This window comes from Haplochromis burtoni, unplaced genomic scaffold (genome assembly GCF_018398535.1).
Source record: "Haplochromis burtoni strain Fernald_Lab_line unplaced genomic scaffold, NCSU_Asbu1 Contig_40, whole genome shotgun sequence".
Classification (NCBI taxonomy): domain Eukaryota; kingdom Metazoa; phylum Chordata; class Actinopteri; order Cichliformes; family Cichlidae; genus Haplochromis; species Haplochromis burtoni.
In genome coordinates this window covers 2,138,470-2,164,558 of record NW_024582401.1, presented here as the reverse complement: position 1 = coordinate 2,164,558, position 26,089 = coordinate 2,138,470, and the positions used below count along the sequence as shown (strand labels likewise).

At 38.8% G+C, this 26,089-nt stretch overlaps 1 protein-coding gene across 3 annotated transcripts in view; it reads left to right on the top strand.

Moving 5' to 3' along the window:
* Nucleotides 1-26,089, top strand: part of LOC102313329 (FERM and PDZ domain-containing protein 4) — a 110,227-nt gene that overhangs the window by 59,776 nt on the left and 24,362 nt on the right. For all 3 annotated transcript variants that reach the window (XM_042219957.1, XM_005919969.3, XM_005919970.3), the window contains exons 2-5: nucleotides 10,992-11,114; nucleotides 20,066-20,217; nucleotides 21,427-21,529; nucleotides 23,259-23,304. In XM_042219957.1, the coding sequence (XP_042075891.1) occupies nucleotides 10,992-11,114; nucleotides 20,066-20,217; nucleotides 21,427-21,529; nucleotides 23,259-23,304 (424 nt within the window). The remainder of the gene's footprint in view (nucleotides 1-10,991; nucleotides 11,115-20,065; nucleotides 20,218-21,426; nucleotides 21,530-23,258; nucleotides 23,305-26,089) is intronic.

Below are 26,089 nucleotides of genomic sequence, written 5' to 3'. Positions count from 1 at the left end.
CAAATTTTTTCCTAAATCACTTGAATAATTCTCTGTCTATGAAAGATAGATTGTGATGAACAATTTTTATTGAAGACTCGACTGGCATGTTATAACGTGAGGGAACTGAAGATGAAGGGAACTCACAAAGCTCCTCCCAACCACTTGACCTACACATCCTTGTATTCTGAGATGCATCCTGCTTAGCTTGTAAAAGAAAGAAAACAAGTCTCCCACAGAAGTGTGCTTGATCTGAAATTACCCTAGTTGTTCTATAGAGTGTAAAGTGGTGGGAATTGGCAAGGCCACTCAAGATGGGGGAGGTGGATTTTACCCTACTGACTGCAGTAAGTATTGTTATAATGTAGGCTAAAGCATCTTGGGAGAGCTTTGCCTTTGTGCAGTTTCACTCAGTCTGCCTAAAGATCTTGAGGGGATTTGAAAATGTAATATCTCCCCTTGTGGTTGTGCGTGTTGTGTGTCTATAGTCTATTCAAAAAAGGGAGGTCAAACTAAATTATTTTCACTCCATGCAGTAATAAGTAGACAGGCCACTGGCAGAGACGGTCCTTCAAATGGCCTCATTCTTGAGGCTGGATCATTGAAATGTTACAGCATCTTGTTTGAATCATAATTCTGCTGATTCGAAGTCAGAGCTGAAACTGTGTGTCAGTAAAGGCCAATGCAGAAATGGCTCAGTGACTCAGACCCTTCTTTGTACCCCATTTTCCTTCAAAGAGTGTCACATAGAGACCGATAATGTCAGGGTTTAGTGGTTCAAAGCAGACATATAAGGTAAGAGCGAATAGCAGAGAACCCGCTTAGACACGGCACATAAGCATAACGTAATTGAGAATCGAAGTGGACAAAAAAGAAAAGAAAATCACAGTATGGCTGATCTCTGATCTTAAAGTAATGCCTTTAAATGTCTTACGATTCTGTGGACTTAGCTGGTCTTAGCTGTTTCTCTTCATATAATCCCAGACTGCCTTCAAGATGTTAAGATCAGAGCTGTGTGGGGGCCATACCATCTGTTGTAGAATTTCTTGTTCTTTTTGTCGCTGAAATGGTTTTTTATGACTGATTGTTTGGGGTTGCTGTCATTTTTTTTTTTTTTTTGTGTCCCGTTTGGATCTTTAGCCATCAGAATTGTTGTCTTAAGGCCAAGAAAGATGCCAAGCGGATTTATTTTACCAAGTGGATCATCATGGCCTTGCCATATTGGTCCATTTGATTGACCTTTATTATAATTATGAATTTATTTTATTTTCAGTTGCTACAAACGGGACAGACATGACTGGGGGATAGGACAGGGAGAAAGAATGAAAGAAAGAGAGGGAGAGAAAGAAAACCAAAGGGGAGAGGAGACGGTGAGAAGGGGGGGAAGAAAGAAAAAAACAAACAAACAAACAAACTGTCATGATGCTGGATGAATTTGATGCTGACCAGAGAGCTCTGTCATAGCATTGCTTGATGGTTAAGAATCAAAACCTCTGAAGCATCTAAAACTTTGACACAATATTGAATGTCATAAATTTCTTAGACTAGCTCAACTCTAACCCCAAGCCTAAGCCTTCAGTTTTAGGTTACCACTATCACAGATTCCAATAGTCAATAATCATTCAAGCTATTTTCTAGTGATTTTTGATTTGCACGATATTATACGAACTCTTCAACAATCATACTGGAGAAAAAAAAAGAAGCATTTTAATCCAATCTGATAGACTACTGTATATAAGGCATACGTGCTGTCTGACCCTTAAGGATTATTTTACTGGACAGTAACAGCCCAAATAATCGCTGCAGGACATAAGAAATGAAACATTTGTTGAGCACAGTGTTTGGGGCTGTGCGTTATTGCTGACTGGAGCATGTGGCCGAGGAGCAAAGTCCGTGCCAGCTGGCTCGACCGTTTTCCGTGGGGGTTTGACATATGATACAGCAAAAAGCAATCTGACCAACCGCAGTCTTTGTTACTTTGCAAGCACAGACATTTATTCACCATGTGTGCAAATATATACAGGTGTAATAAGGTCCCACAAACTGATACTGTGCCTTTGTATATGTACGAGGATATAGACTGAGTCTAATAAATCACTCTTTGTTCTTAGTGTTTAAAACAGGCTAATGTAAAGACTGAGAGGATCGATATCTTTAATGAGAGTCAATGAAAGACCGGCCATAACAAATCACTGGCAGCAGAGATTAACTACAGGAAGAAAGCAAGGGGATTCTAATGCACTCAAAAATACCACCATAATCATGTGTTGATTACTTAATGCCAAATTACAAACAACTAATTAAGAAATATTCTATGTAAAGTCCTTTTAAGTACAGAAGAGTGGGGGCACTTTTAATATTTTTTTTATTTTTTCGTAACTCACAGATGACGTGAACTATATTAGTCATCTTTTGATAAAAGTAACATATATATTTACTAACAGCACAAGTTATTAGAACAAAAACACAATGTTCATTTTAGCAAGAGGGTTAAAATTTAAACTGAATGATATATTAATATTAGGGCTGTCAAATGATTAAAATTTTTAATCAGATTAATCACAGCCTAAAAATGAATTAATCATGATTAATCGCAACTCGAAATATGACCAAAATGTGTGCAAACATACAGACAGATAGCGGATTTTCACACACTTGTTAGTGTTATTTAATGCTAAGACCACGCTGAGTGGCCTGCGTTCACTCAGCGTGGTCTGACGTAGGCTGGGTGTTGTGCTGGAAGCGAATTAATCACAGCCTAAAAATTGATTAATCGCAACTCGAAATATATGTGTATATGTGTATATATGTGTAAAAATCGGGACAGATAGTGGTTTTTAACACACTTGTTTGTTTTATTTATTATTAATTGTGAGTACAAGCAGTACAAGCAGAACAGGGCTTCAAATAATTGTGAGGGATTTTTACTGAATGTTTTCCACCCGTTTAAATCTAGCACATTGTTTTATCCATATACATCTTCAAGTTCACAGAACATAGGCCTAATTCAACAGGCAAAATAGAAAAAATCTCCAATCATCCTTTAGGGTAAGGTAGATTAGTGCAAAAAAATATGAACAACAGTGAAAAGTATTGTTTAAATCACATTCAACCATAGAACAAGCTCTAAACACACGGTCCTCTGGTCTATCTCATCCTTCAGCCAGTTGCTGAGACAAACCAACTTGTCCACGTTCTCTGAGTGCAGAGCAGACCTCTTCTTGTTCACAATGTGCCCTGCTACAGAGAACAGCCTCTCACAGGGCACTGTGGTAGGCAGGAGTGGCCTATGGTCACAATGACAGGCTCACCTGCAGGGCTCTAGAAGTGTCTCCAGTCTCTGGAGTTTGTCCCACTCTGGAGGCGTCAGGAGGACAAGTTTATGCTTTTGTTTATCCAGAGTCGCGGTTACTGCAGTTTGGTTGCGGATCAAGCGCTTCACCATCTCCAGCGTGGAGTTCCAGCGCGTAGGCACGTCCTGGGCCAACGGCTCCTGCTTGCGCCCCAGTGACACCTGCTCTGCGTTCAGCTCTGCTGTGTTTGCTGGGCTGTGCTTAAAATGGCCAACAATTTTGCGGCATTTGGCCAGCGCAGTGACAAAGCCACTGTCTGCGAGACTCACTGTGATGCATCTCTGTAGAATGTGCGCGGTACACGGCATGTGATTGAATGGCATGATGCGAGCCGCGGCGATCATATTGCGCGCACTGTCCGTGCCTACTGTTGTCACCTTCTCCTCAATTCTCCACCTGCGAGCAACAGTCTGGAACTGCTCTGCACAAGCCTCCGCAAAGTGCCGCTCTTCCGTTTTCATTATAGTCAGCGCAAAGGATGTCAGACCCCAGGCTTCAGTGATTAAATGCGCAGTAACTCCCAGGTAATTGTCATTACTCAATGATGTCCAGTGGTCTCCTGTCAGAGCCACGCATTCTGTGTGAACTAAAGCCTCTTCTTTTTTCTTTTTCTCCGTTTCATACAGTTCGTGGATTCGAATTGTTATTGTGCTTCTCGCTGGGGGCTTGTAGGACGCGTCCTGAGATGCAACCTTTAAAACATCCGCAAAGCCCTTGTCCTCCACAATGCTTAGCGGTCTACAGTCCTTTGCTATCCATTTGGCTATATTGTCGGTCAGTTTGTCCAAAGAAGACTTACCGAGTGGCCTGCGTTCACTAAGAGTGGTCTGACGCAGGCCGGGTGAAGCTGCTGCCCCGACAAACGCGTGTTTGGCATTAAGGTGGTATTTTAAGGTCGAATTTGAACGGTGAAATTGAAACTCTTTACTACAGTGAGTGCAAATTACAACGCGTTTGTTTATTGTCCCATCTATGTTCTTCTTGTATTTAAATTCCCCATCCAGAAGGCCATCCTGTTCCTGCTTCTCCATTTTCAGTGGCGCGGTAAACAAATCAAGTGGAATTATGGGAGCGACTTATCTGCGTGTTGCGCTAAATAGTTAAATATTCTAACGTAATTAATTCCAAAATTTAATTATCGCAATTAACGCGTTAATTTCGACAGCTATAATTAATATATAATATGTACTGATCGTTTTTAATACATAAAAAACACACTGTTTTTTTTTTCATTTTCAGTGTTATTTTAAATGTAAATGTATTCTTTTTTTTCTAATAGTAAAATATGTTATCAGTAGAGTAAAAGGTAGCTGTAATTCCATACAGTAGAACTCCTGCTAAATATGGCATTCATGTTATCTAGCTAGCAATACTACATGTGTTATCATGGGTTGTTCATGTTAGTTTTTAACAGATTACCTTGAGATAAAACTGATGTAAGTTAAAACTCAAAGTCATCTAAATGTTAGGCAGCAGATGAAAAATATTGTTTTCCTCTGTTAAAATCTGTAGGTTTTGTCTTTCTAGTGTGATTTTTTTTAACAGGCAACTAACTTTATAATTTGCCTTAAACTTTACTGATGTTATAAAATTCAGGAGCTTAATATGTAAAAAAAAAACAAAAAAAGTTGTTATTTTTAGCATCAAAAGTGGGTTAACCTTCTTGGTAAAATATTTATTTAAGATAAATTGGTTCAATTTGTCACCAAATATGATATTCATAATCTCCCACATGATGGATTTCAAAAACCTTTGTAGGTAACATTTTTCATTGGGTGTTGAAAAAGTCAAAACTTAAAACAAACAAAAAAAAAAGCTCATGGTTATCAGAAAAGCTAAATGCATTCAGACAGCTAATATTTGTTTCCATTTTGATGTAAATGCAAAATTTAGAAAGTGATACATTTCTGAAGAGATTCTCAAATGGAATATCTAGAAAACAAGCTAATTGTAGCATTTAGCTCTAGCCTAGCATAAAGGTGGTCCATTTATAAACATTTTACTCAAACTAAAATGATTTAATCAATAAAATATTGTTACAGTTTAATACCGTTTTAATCCATGCTTAATGGTCTTATCGTGATAAAGTCTGAAAGTTATCTTTTCACTCAGTTGTGGCTAACACTCTTTCGCTAAATACAGTTTTTGCCTGTACACATTTTTGAAAGACTGAGAAAGACTTTGATGGAGTTTGTAAAACGACTTTGAGGAGTGGTGTGAATGACTGAGAGAAATCAATCCCTTGGATAAAGTTTTGGAGAGAAACACGAGTTGATCAATTTAAAAGAAAAGACACCTTTTTGAAGTCAATACACTGTCCTTTTCAGCAAAGGCAAACCTATGAACAAAGGACCCTGCTGTCTCTTTTGAATGCATATTGGATTGACCGCAGGTTGAAGTAAAACTCTTCAAAGGAGGAAACAGGGATGAGTGGGGGCTTGTGTACACAAACTAAGCTTTACCACTTCAATTAGACAGAGGTACGGTGTGGTTTCAGGGTTCATTTTTATGTAAGTTTGTACGTTTCTCCACAGACGTTATTTAGTAAGAAATACCTTTCATTTTGGAAATATTAGGAATTATTGAGAGAAGCAATAAAGAAGCCTGAATCATATGTAGGGATAGAAAACATTTCAGTGCGGTTAATAATAAAAATGTTATCTTAAACATGCTGCTGTAACACTTGTGATGCCGAACAAAGTTACGAATGGTAATTTAGTGATTGAACATAGAATTAAAGGGTTATAATTTTCCATTTTGAAAAATTATTTTGACAGATTTTGATACAGAGCAGCAGAGATGGGCAGTAATGCGTTACTTGTAACGCGTTACTGTAATCTGATTACTTTTTCGAGTAACGAGTAAAGTAAGGGATTACTATTGCAAAAACGGTAATTAGATTACCGTTACTTTCCCGTAGGAACGCTGCGTTACTGCGTTACTAAAACCGTGATTTTTTGCGAGAATGTCTCACGACAGTGACGTAAGCGAGTGCGCCGTTAGTGACAACAGCTGTGTGCAGATCAACAATGGATCACATATCGATTGTGGGAGAGAGTATGAGCGTGCAGCGTTTAAAGCGTGGAAGTACTGACCTTACTTTGAGTTTGATTCCATAAAAAGTGACAAAAACATTAGCGTCCATCGTGCGTGGGAAGAAAACTTCTTTTTACAGCGAAAAAACCCCCTAAACTTCCAAGCAAGCACCGAGTGCGCAACGACGTAATGGGAAACTTCACAGAGAAACTCGCGGATTCTTCAACTGACCGCGGCACACCTGCACCAGGGTAAACCTCCGCCTACCGCAGTCCTGCTTTACAGGTGAAAATAGAGCAACAGGACCGCTGAGTCTTTGACTTTATTTATTTTCTGCTGTGTTTTACTTGCATCTATTTGAAAGAGTGAGTGTAAACACAAAAAATATTTTATTTTATGTGCTGGAATGTGTAGAAAATAGGTTTAAATGTTAAACTAATTTATTCAAGTCAGAGAATGGTGCATATAATTAAATTTTTGCTTGATTGCATAAAGTTAAAAGATTAAAACTGATAAAACAAGTTAAAAAAGATACTTTTCCATTTGATTACATTTTGTATGATGGATTATGTAGAAAAAGTAGAATTGGGCTGAAAGATCTATCGCTTTATCACCTCTTCAGGTTGTAAATCGTGTTTTTAAAAAGTAACTAAGTAACTAAGTAATTAATTACTTTTGAAAATAAGTAATCAGTAAAGTAATGGGATTAATTTTTTGGGGAAGTAATCAGTAATTAGTTACTGATTACTTTTTTCAAGTAACTTGACCAACACTGCAGAGCAGTAATGGTCCAGGTGTTACCCAGGCTGGACTGAATAAGATTGCTGGCTTTATTTTCCATGTTAGAGTTTGGTTATAAACCTAAATGTCTACAAAACTGTCTGATATACAGTAACTATGAAGTTTTTTATATTATACAGATATATGGTCCTTAATTTCAGTAACTCTGGCTTTACCTTTCCCAGCAAGTTGACATTTTTCATCTTTGAAGGATCTGAAAGACTCATTTAGCAGCAGTTGACAGTACGTATAATCCCACTTGGACACCTCCTTAGGGATTGTTTTATTTTCATTTTTACCCCCAGGTTAATTGTAGGTGCTATGAACTGCTTGGTTAGCTATAAAACGGTTCATTTGGGTTAGAGTTTCCCTTTCGTGGCATTAAGAATATGTGTTAAAAAATACCCAAATACCCAAGGGTCATTTATAACTGTCCATGTTGTCCATACGTACAAAGTTAGTTGTAAAGTAACAGTGTAAAATGTAAGTTACTGTAACAGTTACTGAAAAGGTGTCACTAGTGTTGACAAAATTTCAATATTAGGAGGAGTAGAAGGGACAAAAGCTATCCAAACCCACCTAACCCTGTATAAAAAAGCAATTGTCCCCTTTGTGATTGTGGCGTGGGTGTGGTCTCTGGCCAGCTGCAGAGGAGGGGTGATGCAGTGAGCTCCCAGGGCGGCGCAGGGGCGGGGTGAACAGGTGTGCTGGGGACCTGTCACTGATTGTCTCTCTCTATATGTTGGCAGTGACAGTCGGAGAGAAGAGCGGACGTGACAGCAGTGGGAGAGAGCGGGAGTGTCTGTGTCCCGATGCAAAACCACAGTATTGAATAAAAGTTCTACTGTCGCCATATTCGCCCGGCTTATGTTTCTTGGGTCCGACGTTACAGTGATTAATCAAATTTTTTGGGGAAGCAAAGTTCAGTTTCACCAGCTACACTTAGGCCCTGTTGAATGAAAGAGAAATAAGCTAAAGGATCTCAAAAAGCAACACATCAAGCGACTATCTAAAGAAACAGCTGAGAAACAAAGTCACTGACATCGATCAGTCTGGAAAGGTTTATGAAAAGTAAACAAACAATAAAATAAAGGTTTTGGAGTGGACTATCAAATTACAGACTTAAATCTGAATGAGACGCTTTAGCATGACTTCAAACAGGCTGTTCATGATTTTTAAAAAAGAATAAGCTCCAGTGTGGTTGAATTAAAACAATACTTTAAAGAAAAGGGAGCCAAAATTCCTCCACGGTGATGTAAAAGACTCATTGCCAGTTAGAGCAAACAACTGATTGCAGTTCCTCCTGCCAAAGCGCGGCAGAACCAGTTATTACGTTTAGAGAGCAATTACTTTTTCACACAGGCCTGGATAGGCTTGGATTAAATGAATGAAATCAGCAGTAAGAAACTGCATTTTGTATCTACTCAGGTTATCTTTGACAAATATTAAAAATACGTTTGATATGACATATCAAAACTACAAGGAATAAGAAATGGGGCAAGTACTCATTCACAGTATGTATGTTTGACATGTTTAATACAACAGGACAGATAATACAGAAATGATACTAGTGGGGGTTTTTTGTTTGTTTTTTTACACATATCACTTTTAGTAAAGCTAATGCTGCTTTTGAGCCATTAAAACTCCTCATGCACCCCCTTAAGTCTTGGCTGTACTTTGGCCACTGTGTATTACCAGAGGTTTGACACTAAGTAATCAAATTACAATTGCTAAATCATTATCTTTTGAGGGGTTGCATGCTAGCATTGTCATTCTAAGCACATTTAACTTCTTATGCTAACACTAGCATTTATTTTATAACTCGCTCATCTTTTTAGTTTTATTGTACGACATTCCTGTCTACTTAGGGAAAGTTCTTGTTTTTTTCCCCTTTTCTGCAAAAAGAACATAAGTGGCAAGTAAAGCAGCGATGGCGTCCAGGTGAACTTTCAGTTTCCTCTTCCTGCTTCCTGCCGTGTGACTCCAGCTCTCAGCTGGAGCGGCGTTTCCATACACGCGGTGCTGGTCTCCCAAAATCCTCTTACTTCCCCCCTCCACACACACACACACACACATCCTCACATAGTTATACACAGCTGAACACGCTCACACACAGAAACACTCGTGCTCACACTCGCAGACACACACAGCGTGGATTTGTTTTCTCTATGATGAGAGGGATTATGGGATAAAGGAGACGAGGCCACAGCAGTTTAGTTCAGGTTGGACCAAAGCTGGTCTCAGCAGCAGCAGCACCAGCAGCAGCACAAAGACAAATAGATGAATGTCTGGCTGCACACTGGAGATCTGCACAGCCGTTAACGCCACAGCCAGTGTGTCTTCTGGGTGCAAGAGCTTCTGATTGGGATTCTAAAGTGGAGAGTGGATATGTTTTTCTTCCAGATGACTGAAGATCAGCAGAAACAGAAGCATCTAAGCGTAATCCGTGGAAGGAAACCGAATAGAGAGGAGTGGAACTCAAAAGCCGGAAAGTGTTGAAATGGATCTGTTGCTTCTAAGGATAACTCCAAAATCAGCTGTTCATCTTTTTAAGCTCTGCAAAATGCAAAATATTTGTCTGGAGACAGCTGAAACATCCCTTTTAGACTTTATTTAAGGCCAGCATACACTTTGAGTCAAAGGACAGTTTTCTGTTTCATATACAGCACGCTATGATATGACTGACTGATGTATTCAACCCATCAAGAGCACAATATGGGAATGGATTGGCTGGATTCGTACGGCGATGATGTCCTCATCTAGTATGCAATTTCACCTGCTTTAAAAATGTGTGTCAGATGGTGACTGAACAGCTTGCCTCAGTCACTTTTGAGAAAAGCAAGAGCGGGAACATTAAATGTGCAGAAAGCACTGGAGAATCAGCTGTTCGATCAAATACAAGTCTGCATTTTGCCACTGAAATGCCGCTAAGACTAATTCTTACCGTAGCTATGCATCGACTTGCTCCGGCAGGCATAAACTTCTCCTGGTTTGCGGCAGAGGGAGTAGTCTAAACAAAACAAATCAAATCAAACAGTAAAGATGAGCACATGCAGATGCTGCACATTATTTCCGTGGAGAGTTAGGGGATGGGTGCTTAATGATCTGTGTGCGATTAGTCACTGTAGCATGTGAGACTTACTGTAAATTTTTATGAGTCACTAGGATGATACATCCAGTTCTCATCATTTTCTTTTCTGGTATAATTCCCACTGAGGTGCCACAGTGGCTCTTCTCCCATCTCTTCCCCTTTGACTCCGTGGACTTCCACCCTCCTGAAACCCATAATGGCATTGTTAGCTTAATCTGCAATAAGAGAATCAGCTGTCACATCGGTGTGTTCCCTCACCGTGTGCATACCGTTCTGCTGAGCGACCACCGCGGAGCCGCTCGTGCGTGCAGCCATCAATTGCCTATCTGCGGAGTCGATGAGCTGTTATTTGACTGCGGTTGATTGCACTAAGCAGTGCGATCTCACACCGGGAGACAAGAAGTCTTACTAATTGGAATGAGCAAAAATCAAACTAGAGGTGCACAAAGTGTCTCTGGGAGTTTATTTTGAATATACTAGTTTTATTTAAATGCTGTATGATAATCGCATTTTCCAAATGGAGTAAAATATGGGTAAAACTGTTACACTGTAGTCTTGAAATCCAGTAATGCTATCCATCTTACCAGGTTTTCACTGTCTTGATTAAAGATGACGGTCGCTGTTTGTCTTTATTACCCAAAACAAAAGGCCAATCGATAATTAATCGAACAGTTATTTTTAGTCTGGAATACATTATTTGCTTTAATTCTCTCTTAAAATGTGCTTGCTTTTCCTTTGCTCCATTTCTTTAGCCATAAGAACAAAACATCAGGCTGGCCGCCTCCTGGCCCAGGCTCCTGGGGAGGACTGCAGGGGCCCCCATACAGTTGGGACAGCATGAACAGCGCCAGGGAGGGACGGGAATTCCTCACCAAGTATGTATGATGATAAGCACTGGCATGCATGTGTTTAAATGTGTGCTGTCATTCTGTTTATGCACAGTTATGCACTCATGCAATAATTGTGCATAAATTATTGCATGAGTGCATCACATGTGGATGCATCATCGAAAAACTACAGTATATGAACCATAAGTGTGAAAACAGTCATGTTCAGTGAAGTCTAAATGTTTAAGGTTTTTGCAGTGCAATTATCTTTATATGGCTAGTTGCTTTGATGACTTACACTGTGGTTAATGTGATTAGGTTAACAGATGATCCTATGTTGGCCATAGGTGTGAATGTGAATCTGACCTGTCCTGGGTGTACCCCGCCTCTCGCCCTATGGCAATTGAGATAGGTTTAATTGAATAAGTGGAAATGGATAGTAGGCTACTTTGGTAATGCTGATATACAACATCACGATGTAACAGTTTTAGAGTAGTTTACCAAGAGTTGTGAACAGAATCATTAATATAAAAAAAACATCCCAATTGTGAGAAAAAAAGACTAGTATGTGGAATTTATAGTACAGGGTGGGCCATTTATATGGATACACCGTAATAACATGGGAATGGTTGGTGATATTAAAGTCCTGTTTGTGGCACATTAGTATATGTGAGGGGGCAAACTCCTCAAGATGGGTGGTGACCATGGTGGCCATTTAGAAGTCGGCCATCTTGGATACAACTTTTGTTTTTTCAATAGGAAGAGGGCCATGTGACACATCAAACTTATTGGTAATGTCACAAGAAAAACAATGGTGTGCTTGGTTTCAACGTAACTTTATTCTTTCATGAGTTATTTACAAGTTTCTGACCACTTATAAAATGTGTTCAATGTGCTGCCCATTGTGTTGGATTGTCAATGCAACCCTCTTCTCCCACTCTTCACACACTGATAGCAACACCACAGGAGAAATGCCAGCACAGGCATCCAGTATCCGTAGTTTCAGGTGCTGCACATCTCGTATCTTCACACCATAGACATTGCTATACTGTGTCTCATTCATAGACAATTTCTTTCAGACCCCAAAGATAAAAGTCTTAAGGTGTCGCTTGTTCGAGAGTCGGAGATTTCCTTTGGGCCGTGCCATTTCAACTTGGCTCCATTCTGTTTACTGACCAATCCCACCTTTCAGGAAACTGGTGTTGCATTCTTATGGATATTTGCTCGGACTCTGGCACCCTATAATGTTGGGCTGCCGTCCCAATCTAGTAGCGATGGAACTAAATCAGAGGGAGAACGTGCCGAGCTTCAGTTGCAATATAAGAGAGGAATTACACATCATCATGAGCCTCAATTTCAAATATCCAGTAGGCTCTTGAGGCTTCTCCACCTCTGCATGGAAGAAACTGGCCTTCCACTTATCGTTGTATCCCCATATACCACACCAAACCATCACCGTTTTGTTTGTTCCTACAGTCCTTGGAGGGATCCATCCAATGTGGGGTCTAGGATGTCGATTTGTGGCTACCTACCTTCAGAAAATAGGGAACTGGACCTACGAGACCTCTCCATTGTTCTGTTAGAAATCTTTTCACATAAAGTTTGTGACAACTGCAAGCATTTGAAATCTGCTGCAATGACCCGGTTACTGCGTTCACCAGATATCAACACAATTTCGATCCAGCTCCTCACGTGTTAACCTCTTCGACATGTCAATGGCTGTGAACAAAGAGAAACTTGTAAATAACTCATGAAAGAATAAAGTTACGTTGAAACCAAGCACACCATTGTTTTTCTTGTGACATTACCAATAAGTTTGATGTGTCACATGGCCCTCTTCCTATTGAAAAAACAAAAGTTGTATCCAAGATGGCCGACTTCTAAATGGCCACCATGGTCACCACCCATCTTGAGGAGTTTGCCCCCTCACATATACTAATGTGCCACAAACAGGACTTTAATATCACCAACCATTCCCATGTTATTACGGTGTATCCATATAAATGGCCCATCCTGTATATATAAACCATTAGCATTAACCCGTTAATGGAAATTTGCCACGTTAATGCGGTTATGGCTTTAACGTCATTTTAACAAGATTAACACTGGCAGCACTAATATATATATGAACAGTTATATATTTAAATAGCTGTCAAAAAGGAATATAAACAACCGTGGAAATGCAGTATGCATGAAGCAGTGTAACAGTCCCAAAGCAATGGGGTGGGCATTGTTTCAGCGGCCTACAAAAGTAACCATTGTTTGAGGTAGTTTGCATTCCATCAGTGCATATGCAGGCTGTTGTCTCTGCAAATTTGTCATGCAGGAAAACACCTCCTGCCATAAGGACATGCTCAACTCACTGGCAGCGAGGTGCTGGCATAAAGAACACTATGCACATGCTCAGCTGCGTGTAGAGTCTGTGGGATTCTGTTAAGATTTCTGATTTCTCTATTAACATGAGACGAGTCCCTTCGGTCTCACAGACCTAGAGACCGGTCTCTGTAACCATCTTTTAACCTCCATTCACTAGGGAAGAATGTATATTTTCCCAACTGGCTAGGGACTGGTTACTGGAGGTTGGTGCCTGTCGCTGGCTGAAATTGGTGGTAAAACGGTGCTTGTGTAGAAGATGTTATCTGCAAATACTTGTCAACTATTCAGTGAATGATAAAAAGTGTGAAGCAAAGCAGAAACAGAAAACACAAGTCTTTCTTCATAGTAAAACTGTGCCTTATTACTGCTGCCAACACATTTCAAAAGGCCCAGCTTTTACTTTGAAGGTGAACAGTCTCTGTTTGTCGTTTGCATCATACCCTTCACAAATTTACCACCGGTAAGCTAGCAGTTGGCAAGTGTTTGCAGATAACTTGGCGACTTCACAGGCAACCGTGGCAATACATTTTTCCCTAGCAACCTGTAGTTCTAGTTTAACAATCAATTTAATCATTGGTTATTATGAATCTTTGGCTCTCTTCTACAGTGTGTCTTATATACTGTCATCTTCCCATCACCCCAGACAGCAGACCTGAGTCTGGATCTATCAGAGGTTCCTTCCTGTTAAAAGGGAGTTCTTCCTTCCCACTGTCACCAAGTTATTGATCAAAGGGGGGTTGTTTGATTTTTGGGGTTTTCTCTGTATTATTTTTGGGTCTTTACTTTCCAGCATAAAGTGCCTCGAGATCACTGCTGTTGACTGCTGTGATTTGACACTATATAAATAAAAATGAATTGATTTGAACTGATAGTTGCCGTGGGATCACTGACTGGTCTCTAGGCCTGTCTTACGAGGGCTTTAGTTTTCAGGATTTTGAAAACTTAGATTATTACAGTTGTTGCCCAAGAACCATTAAATACTATAATATATAAATAGCAAGCTAAACTATTTCTTAATTACATTTCATATTGTTTTTAATCAAATCTTGCCCATCACACTGGCCTTTTGCCCTTTCCTTGATTCATTTATAGTATGAGGCATTGGAAGTAAATTGGAAGTAAGTCAAAAGCTCGCCACAAACTTTGCTTTCATGAAGCGCAGCCTGTCAAGAGAAGAGAAGAGCCATGGCTTGCTCTGAGATGAGCTGCCAAGTTGCAGATATACCCATCACTCACCCATCCCTGCTGTCCTTTCCTTTGTGTTTCCCCAAAACAATTATAAATAATGTTAAAAATCCAAATAACAAATGAGTTTGTCTCTATTAGCCAGTATATACTTGCCATATTTTTGAACTGGTTTTGCGACAGTGTGTATTTTACAAACCATAGCATTTTCTATTAACTTCCAATATTAATTTGCTTTCTTTGGACAAGAGGTTTCTTTTTTTCAGTAATCAATAAGTCATATGTCCAATGACTCGATCCTAATCATTTAAACAGAGCAGAAAAACTGAATCAATAATTACACGTCTTTATAGCAGCATACACCTTTAAACTGTGTGGAACCTGATAGTCAATACTAGGTTAGCTGGGTCTGTTAAGCCTGTTATATAACTCTAATATGCTCTGCTTTGTTCTTGACTGTATTACATTTTTTTGCCCAGTTGTTGGGTATCTATTGAAATTATCTGATGAAAGATGACTCTATTGTTTAAATGCACTCACTTAAATCTGCGCTTGAAAGCAAGAGAGCCAACCATTGCTTCCAGGAATCGTGTTTTGTTTTTTAATAAACTTCTTAAATTATTATTATTATTTTTTTGCTCAATCGTTCAGTTATTTCTCTAGCATCTATTACCATGTGTCACACTAGGCTGAGGCCTAGTGGTAGAAACCTCAGTAATGGCTACCACGCCAGTAAGGAAAGAACCTGGAATTTCAGAAACATTACCAGGATCTGACCTTTTGTTTCCAGCTTTCCCTTGACCCCGTGATGCCCTCGTCTTTCCTTCTGCGGGATTAAATCCCACCGATCCTGACGGGGAATATGAACCGGCATTGCAGATTGGAACATGCTCTGTCACGGACAGATTTACTCTGAGATTTCTGTGCCGAATGTACAATAGAGATCAATGTGATAATGGGCTAGGGAATGAGAATGTGGAATAAATGGCATAAAAGAAGTGGGGCAGAGATTCAGATTGATTGGTCAGAGATGAAGGTATACTGTGGATGCTTGGAACGTGTTTCATGCTCTGAGCAGATTTAGGCCAAGCTGTAGATATACTATAATAAATAGATATATTTCACTGGTTCCTAAATAAAAGTCTCAAACCACCTGAGACAGTAAAAGAAATTATTTTTGTGAGTATTCATATAGTTGCACATAAATGTCAGTATGCACGAGGCAGAAATTTCACATGATCTACTGTATGGATTGTAGGCACTGAACAATGGGATGGATGCTGGCCAGGCAACAATAGACACCCTGTACTGGACTTTATGTGCAGACAGGAAGCAGCAGCTGCCAAGGGAGCCTTTTAAGCTGCAAAAGAGAAAGGAAGCTTGGATAGAGACAGAGAGAATGAGTTAACCCCACTGAAAGTGTGTATCAGCTCTTAATTAACAGGCAGTCTGCATTCTCAGTGTCTCAGCTGAGACAGACGTCTGAGGTTCAGCGGGCAAGAAGTAATTTAATACAGTACATTTACATTTTAGTGGTGCTTTCACCCCGAGTGCAATGACTTGCAATAAGACAAAGAAAATGGCGATGTGAAAAATTTAATATTAACCTATATTTAATAGAGGTGACCGCATATAGCCGCCAACAGCAGAGAACTATTGATTCACAGTAAGAAGATCTGGCTGATGCAGGGTGTTTCTATTTGCATGTTCTCATGCTTCCACTGGATTCCTCTCCAAGCGCCAAAACATGCACTAAAGCCCTCCTTAGAAGTAGTGTTGGTCCTGGGGGACACGTGGCTGCTGACTGCTGCTAAACACACAGGGCAAGTTTCTTAATAATTTTTCTTTTTTTTCTGGTTGTTTCCATTTTCAAGCTTTTTGGAGAGAATTAAATCCTTTTATTTCACAGTAAATGTGAGAAAGGAGTAAGGGTATGACTAAGTACTCACTTCGGGTACTGAAAAACTAAACCTAATGGCCACATTTTTGTATAGCTTATTTGTTGGGATTTTCTTATGGCTTAAAATCCAGGGTGTTTCTGCCTAATTAACTCATTGAACTGGACCACTCCATTGAGATTGTGTTGTTGGCATGTTTTAAGAGCATTTTTAATAGAATTATCCAATAAAAAAATATGCTTTATATGTGGAGCAGACAGTCTAAGAAGTTTGTATGCTAGTTTTGGTGAGTAAAAGCTAGTATTTTATTATCTTCTTAGCAAATATTTTGATGTTAAATACCCATTGGCCCGCTGCCTTTTCTAGATGTCTTGGCACGGTTGAAAGATCCCAAAATAAAAGCTGAACTGACATCGGTTCAAGTTTCTCCTTTAATATCTCCTGGATGTCATTGTTAGCAATAGAAAGCTAACATGCACTGTGTTAAAGAACTGTTTTATGCTATCTCATTACTGATTGGAATAAAATCAAATAAAACATTTCCTGATTAAAAAGAATGAGAAGAAATGAAAATCAGAGTCAAAACTTCAAACTTTTGGGTCCACCACTTATCTTCCTGAGCTAATGACTTTTATCTTTAAACAAAAGCATTTTGAGTTTGTGATGCTATCATCGCTTACAGATGCTATAATTATAAAAGTCACGCAACAGATGAAATTTACATTTACAAAAAATATAAATAGCTTAAAAGTGTGTTTTTGTAATGCTAGTCGATGATGGGCGATCGTGGCTCAAGAGTTGGGAGTTCGCCTTGTAATCGGAAGGTTACCGGTTTGAGCCCCGGCTTGGACAGTCTCGGTCATTGTGTCCTTGGGCAAGACACTTCACCCGTTGCCTACTGGTGGTGGTCAGAGGGCCTGGTGGCGCCAGTGTCCGGCAGCCTCGCCTCTGTCAGTGCTCCCCAGGGTGGCTGTGGCTACAATGTAGCTTGCCATCACCAGTGTGTGGTTGACTGGATATATAAAGCGCTTTGGGGTCCTTAGGGACTAGTAAAGCGCTATACAAATACAGGCCATTTACCATTTTACCATTTAGTCTGTGTATGTGTGGTCACAACCATCTACTAACCACATTAGTTATCGTTGCTTCAAAATAAAACAAAGAAAGATACATTTGATCCCTTCTTTGCAACACTTATATTTCCTTACTTCCAAACAGTTTTCCACCTCAGTTATCTCTTGAGCTGTATCCGTGTGTCCCTGTTGCTTATGTTAGTTTGGAACTGGTGTTTCCCACTCCTCAGAAGGATTCAGGAAGGCTTAGGTCATCTATGAAAGAGATCTGCCAACTGTTCTTATCCTGAACAGCCTGCAGACTTTCATACAGCTTCAATAGACAAATTGCCTCCAGACTGCAAATCTGAGCGATTAAGTGAACAGAAGACCTGTACTCTCTTCTATAAGTGGCTTTTAAGCATAAAATGTTTGAAACCTGAGCCAGAGCACTGATTTATGACCAGCTGACTGCACAGCTCATATCATTCATTCCAAGTTTAAGGATCTCTGTCTCAGCTAAAATCATTTCTTCTGTACAACTGAAATTTAGTGATTGAATTCTAATGTGCATTTAGTCATATTCTCCTAGAAAACCTTCTTTATCCTGCGGGACAGATTTGATCCCTGTAATAGTCATTGTGCCCATTATGTCATCGAGAAGAGAAACTATTTGGCAACTTATTTTATGTCACTCTTCGTAAGTAGGTCAGCAAATTGTCTGAACTGAAAGTGAATTAAAGCCAAAGTTAAAGGAAAGGCGTCCTTTATTTTATTTATTTTTTTGCCTTTTTAAATAGTGTAATTAAATTTGAGATATTGAAAATTATATTATACAAAATGATATTTCTAAGCTTGTGTTTTTTGTGGGGTAGATTTACATAATCCCATCCAATCTTTTTACACCCAAACAACAAACAGTAACCTTCCTTTATTTACTCAATATAATTGCAAAGCAGGCAGCTTCGTGGGTAGCAGAACAATTTCCCCATCGCTTTTTTCTACATGGAATTTCTAATAATGCTGAACATAGAATTGACTGGAGTCTCTTGAATAAATGCTCTATTCTATTATCTCATGCAATGACCAGGGGCAGCTCTAGAATTTTTCCATAGGGTGCCTGGATGGAGGCCACTAAAAATATTGGGGTGGCACACCAAAAACAGAATTTCCAGTTTTATTATGCTGTTGTCAAATATAGCTACTTGAAAAATATGTGAAGAAAGAGAGAAAGAAAAAATATATGCCTAGTTGATTTCCTGCTGTTAATATAAATTGATATCACTGAGAAAATGGTAAATGGCCTGTATTTGTATAGCGCTTTACTAGTCCCTAAGGAACCCAAAGCGCTTTACACACTCAGTCATCCACCCATTCACACACTGTTGAAAAAGTACATATGAAAACCAAATAAGATTTTGAAACCCATAATAATCTATTTTGATTGATTGATTGATTGATTGATTGATTGATTGATTGATTGATTGATTGATTGATTGATTGATTGATTGATTGATTGATTGAAGATCCCAACCATGCTTTAATGATTGTCAGCAGAGCTGACCAGAAGAAGCCAAAGATTCACTCTCTGAGAATGGAGTTAATGTTAAGAACAAACAAGCTTTTCTGCAACCTGATCAAATAACTATAAATAACATGGCAAACAAATGCTATCAATTACTTAGATCAGTAGTGCTTTCAGTGGAAATAAGACTTTTGAAACTTCAAACAGCACACAGAGACCTTCATGTGTTTCAAAACCAACCATTTACTGGTTTTGGTATAGTCTTGTGGGGGGGGGGGCAAATTTTGGGGGATGGCCAGTGCCTCCCAGCCCCACCTTGGTGACGCCCCTGGCACTGACCATGGCTTCTAACTGTTAGAAAATTTAGAAGTAATGTTTATTATGTCATAATAGCACTTAGTACTAAAATACAGTACCCATGAGCATTGACTGAATTGAATTTTTTGCTTCTCAGCCTTTAAATCAGGCTGAAAACCAGCCAGCAGCTGTATGTCTGCTATAATTCAGTTCAGTTCACTTTTATTTACTGTATATAGCACCAAATCACAACAACTGTCACCTCAAGGTGCTTTAAATGGTAAGGTAAGAGAGAGAAAACTCCAACAATCAGACCATAGCAACTTCCTTTAAGATAAAATTTCGGTTTTTAGGGCGCTTTTGAACTTTTGCACCATGCAGACATATACCAAGTTTCAGTAAATAGCTCTTTGAAAATACTTTTGTAGATATAAAAATAGTATTTTATGTCTGTCAAACTGCGTTGTTTTTGACATGTTTATAGATTAAACTGAAGAAATGGGAACGAATTGGGAAATGAGAATAGTGAGTTGGAAAGTCCCAAGAAAAACTCTGAAAGACCTTCAGAAAGCTCAAGATCACTTGCACAGTACTATACATCAATCAGAAAACTGTTTATTAGTGTTGGAATTTTACTTGAATTTCCTTGCGCTCTGTATTTTCTAGCCAAGTATCGCAGAGCAACTCCCTGGAGGAGGTCCACCTAGATGGGATCCCTCCTGCCCCTCGTCTGGTGGAGATGAGACGGGACCCTGTCCTGGGCTTCGGCTTTGTGGCAGGCAGTGAGAAACCGGTGGTAGTCCGCTCTGTTACACCAGGTGGGTGTCAAGATTGGCTTAAACTAACAATCTTTAAAATGAATACTTTTATTTATTCATTTGGGCAACTGTTATAATTTTATTTAGTTGCAAACTAACTGTACACTTGCCTACCCCTAACACAGTAGTCAGTGATACACCTCTACTATACAAGTACAGCTTTATTCCGTGTGGGAGTTTTGACTCTCTCTCACTTTTTCGGCATGCCTGTCAAATAATCAGAGACAATACGATATGTCTTTTTATTTTGGAATATTTGAGTTAGTTTTGATTGGATTTTACCACTTGTCTCAGCTTAAAGTGGTCTAAATAATTGATTTAATATTATAATAAATAAGAATATAAAAATAAAATCACAATAAAGCATTTAGAGCAACAAAAACTTCATTCACAGTGCAAAGTCAGGAGTCCAGTGATGGAAAGCCAGGAGAGTAGTCCTCAGAGTCACTACTTACTGAAAGCAAATCTGCCTCTGCTAAGATTTGATAAAAGGCCAATAATATAACTTAGAAACAAAGTAGGAAAATGAGCCCTCCAGCTAAGCCAGTGTAGTCGTCTGAGAGTGTGCAGATTGACTTATTTTGTTAGTTCTTTCTCCCCATCTGATTGGTTCTGATCAGCACATCAAATAGCTGCTGCTGAAGGAAACTGTGCGCTCTGTTGGGCTGTGTTTGCCTCAAGTAAGCAGCCACAGGCAAGAAAAAGCATGAACACAAATTCATGTTTGGAAGTCTATTTTCCACTAAAACTTTGATTTGACTGGCAGCTTGCCACATTGCTGCCAAACAAACAGTTCACAAACCCTTATTAAGTGTCAGCTCCATTGGCTGCACGGACACAGACAGTGATTAGGCATCTCAATAATCAATCAGTGCTGAATCCTAAGCAGACAATTGAACTGATGAATATTCTATTTACAATGGTTGGCCAAGGAAGGAAACGCATGTGCTAGCAGAGAGTAGATTAATGCTTACACCTATTACACGTGTCTAGACGAGCACAAACAACAAAGTATTTGCAAATTAGCTGCATATTTCGCATCTGCAAAAATCACACACACACTCATTCGCCTTGTCAATTTAGCTGTAATTACTCTTGATTTTATTTGCAGGTAATCTTTGGCTGGCTAGACGACATCTGTCTGCCTGCTGCTTTCATGGAGCGCTTTGATCAGCTGTTGCTTGTTTGCATGTGTTTGTATGTTGGTAGGTGGTCCATCAGAGGGGAAGCTGCTGCCAGGTGATGAGATCATCATGATAAACGACGAACCCGTCAGTTCGGCTCCTAGAGAACGAGTCATCGATCTCGTCAGGTAGATACAAAATCCAGATGGTGAAAAATAACATTTAGAGAACACTTCCCCCCCCCTCACACTTTATCCACTGCTGCTTTCCCTTGCTTCTTCTGATTGGCCGCCCCTCTTAAATGACAAGTCTGAACAGCCAGTGGGTGGGGCTGTTGAGCCCAAAGTTAGAGCGGTTTTCATTGGATGACTTCTCTATTTGACATCACACAGATACACAAGTAGAAAATACTGTCTGAAACCAGTGTTTAGAGTAGACTGGGATGACTTTTTGCGATGTGGGACTTGCTGTTTGAAAAATTGCTCATGTTTTTTGAATAATTTATATGAGCATCAACCAGGGTAACAGTGTATATAGTCTCACCAGCCACTTTGTACAGAAAATAGCTCCAAAAAAGATTAAATATCCAGTGAGCCACAGTTCTGTAGCTCACTGGATATGGCCAGGCTGCTTTGAGCTGACAGGAAGGCAACGGTAACTCCAGCTCTAAGAAGAGCGTCTCTGAACATAAAACATGTTGAACCTTGAAGTAGATGGGCTACAGCAGCAGAAGACCACATCGGGCCCCAGTCAGTGTCAGCTAAGAATAGGAAACTGAAATCTGTACAAGATCACCAAAACTGGAAAATAAATCTCAATTTCTGTGACATTCAGGTTGTAGTGTCAGAATTCAGCATAAACAACATGAAAGCATGGATCCATGTGGGTTTGTGTTAAATATTCAGGCTGCTGCTGGTAGTTTAATGGTGTGGGGATTATTTTCTCGGCAAACTTTGGGTATCTTAGTACCATTTGAGGACCACAAATTGCCTGTTGCTCACCATGTCCATTGTGTTATGACCACCCATCTGCTTCCAGCTGGATAACGCACCATGTCACAAAAGTCAGATCATCTCAAACTGGTATCTGATAACAAGTTAATTAAACTCAAATGGCCTCCACAGTCACCAAATCTCAATCCAGTGTATAGATGGAGGTATGGATGTGCAGTCAACAAATGTGCAGTCTTATGTCAATATGTACATAGACAGATAGATAGATCACATTGTTGGATAAAGTGAGTACAGTATGGGAGAATTTATACTGCAGACATGTGACAGAGTCACACAGAGTAGCGTAACATAATGTCACATTAAGCAACAATCTGTGCACTAGATTGCCCAAAAAAAGTAATTGAAACAAAAAGATAAATAAGCTCCAGGTAAAGTGTTTAGGGTCCCTTTAAATGGCAGGTTGAAAAAACTAAAAAGTTAATTACAAAAACACAACAACATTGGTGAAACGAAAGTCATAATCATTCATTTGCTTTTAAAATTATGAAGTTTCTTTCCAAGTGTTAGCGATGCTTTCCACTCGCCTGCTCAGTAGTTAGTTAACTCAGTTCTGCTTGTCACCCCAACATATTCTGAATAAATAACAAGAAAAATGAGAATCCTTTTGCTCTTTCATTGAAAACAGTGCGCAACGAAACAAATCGTGTTTCACTTCACAGGAAGTACAACCCCTTTTTTTGTAATTAAATGGGGAAAGTAATGAGTGTCTGTGTGCTTTTGGTTTTAACTGTGTCTGTTGTAAGCAGTGTTTGCCCGAGGCGTTCAATTCCATTTCACCCAGGCTAATCAAGATCCTGTTGTTTATTTGCCGTTATTGTTGAGTGGAATCATTGGGTTTTTGTTGTTGTTTATTTCTTTTTTCATGATTTTGATGACTTTACGGTTTTCTGTCTTCTTGTTCCAGGAGCTGCAAAGAATCCATCATGTTGACTGTTGTCCAACCTTATCCTGTGAGTAGATCTCGCAATATATACAGATACATTTGTCAAAATGTGTTGGGATGATTTATAAATCTAGAAAAATGTTCTGTTTTTGGCGACACATACACAAACCACTTTTTCCATCCATTCGTATTTTAAAAATGTGTTACTTTATCATGTGTAAAAATTTTTTATTGTTTTCATATACATATATATATATATATATATATATATATATACAGTGTATATGTATATATATATATATACATATACAGTGTATATATATATATATGTATATATACATGCACTGTATATATATACACTGTATATGTAATAGTAGAACATGAAATGTGGTTTCTGCATTTTATTTTTGAAGGACTTTTTGTTTACTTTGTTCAACCAAATAAAAAAAACATTTAAAATCACACAAGACATCCTTCTGCAGGCCTCTAAAACTCACCTGCGTTTAAACAATAAGGTGATAGTGATATATAATATTTTTATTGCTGACAACAAATTACATAAAGAGACCAAAATCAACAGTGAAACGACAACACAGTGAAACCAGCTCCTGTATATAATTATAAACACCCATTACAGTATGATTATGAGTAATTTAAGTGCTACTTTAGTGTGTTGCTGATTCAGATGTGTTGCTGCTATGCAAAACACCGCAATGTTGGATGGTACCGGGAGAGAAGATTGGCTGTTATTGGCTCTTTTCCCCATGAAGGTCTCTCTGCTGCCCACTGTGTGTGTGCAGAGCCAAATTAAGAGAGCCATTCTATTTCTTATTCATCCAATTTTACCAAAATTGGCTACAATTCAGCCAAGGGCATAGAAGAGTTGCTCAGAAAATAGTCTTCAATTAATTGGAATGAATGCAGAAAAATGCCTAAAATCGGCAATACTGTGCAAAAGTCTTGAGCCACCCATCATTTCTTTTGATGCAGGGTCATTCTGTCTCAAATCAACCAAACCTTCTGTCTCTAATGTGCATACAAATTTCATGTTAGAAAATCTTTATACTTTTTAAGATATTTTTGAAGTATGGTCCGGTAACACACTTTCAGGACTTTTTCTTCTTTTTTGCACATTGAAATCTGAGGCACTGCTTAAATATGAATATAAGCAGTGAATATAAAACATAAAAGCCTGAAAATTCTTTCTTTCTTACCAACAAAATGAGTCAGAAAATGTAACTTGAAACAGATAGATAGAAATGTTTACGCATCAGCTGGTTAAAATATGAAAGAAAAAAATGTGTCATTCAACTTTCATGCTTGGAGTTCATGAATTGAGCAAATATAACAAGTTGTATTACAGAAAAAAAAGATTCTACCATCACAGATTCTGACCATTTTTTCCAAAAGAATATATCATGGAAACTATCTGATATATGAAGCTAAAAGTTCACAGCATATATTATATATAATCAAACTTTGTACCATAAAATTTTTGAGACTGAATGATCCTGCACCAGTTTATTCAAACATGCGCTGTCATGAATGCAAGTATAGTTTTTGTCTAACGAGTTACAAAGTCACTATTTGGTATGAGCAACTTTCTTCTTTAACACACCCTCAATTCTTTTAGGACACCCAGATATGCTCTTTCTGGCAAGTTGTCTGATACATGTAGACACAGCATTGTTTCATACTTTGAGTTAAGTGTTTCTTCAGTGATTCATAGGTCAGTGTTACGTAGCTTAAAAGCAAATCAAGAAAAACATTCCTCTGAAAATGTCCAAAGACAAACTTTGATAGACTTTGAGAAAGCCTGGAGAACTATTGTCCAAGACCACTTTAGTTGTTGGAAGCAAACTATAAAGAAATTAGCATGGCTCAAGTACTGACTACCACCTTCTAGACTTTTTCCAGAAGGGCTTTGTTCCCTTTAAAGCAATTTATTTTAATTGTCATTGGTAGAAACAGCATCACTGACTCAAACAGGAATGACAAGCGAACTAGCCTGATGTGCTTTTTTTCTTCTGGCCCCAGGTCAGTCAAACCTTGTCTTTAACAGTAGAGGTTTCCAGTGTGTTACCTCAGCATAATCAGAAAATGGAGTCATCCCATTTGTCTGTGATTGCTTAGGGCCACATTTACAAATGTCTTGCACCAGCACAAACTGGTCTTTGGTATTAAAAAATGTTGCTGGTATTTACAAAAAAGATCACAAAGTGCTTCACAAGGAATGAAAGCGTATAAAACAAAAACAGACAAAAGTTAACAAAATGTAAATTCTAAAAAGATGTGTTTTTAGTTGTCTAAAGTGTCACTAGCATTGACAAAATGGTAGTATTTTATAACCAAGTAGAGAAGAGGAGTCGCTCTGCTAGCTAACAGCTTACAAGCTAGCAGTTAAGTAGGCCTATAAAGTTCAGGAGTCTTCCAAGAGGAAATAAAAGTGAGACTTGTGGAAGAAAATCAAATTTTTGTGCGAGATTTTTGCAACTTACCCTGTTCTATGTGTATTTCTGGGAGTTTCTCTTTCAAGATCTAAATAATTTAAAGAATAATTTACTGCTATTTAACGTGGGTTTTTTGGGGGGTTTTTGTATTTTGGTGTGCTGGGACTGCACCTGGGCTTAGAAAATAGTGCAACTTTTTTAAAACAGTAAATCTGGCCCATAGTTTTTTAATTCCACTAACTAATGGCAAGAATAAACTTCAGCTTTCAGCCACTATAGAGAAAAAGTCCTGTAAATACAGTGTATGAATGTTTTTGGAAGTAGTTTTTAGTTTGTTTTTAGTTTTAGCTATTTTAGGGGGATATCTGTGTGTGCAGGTGACTATTACTGTGCATAATTATT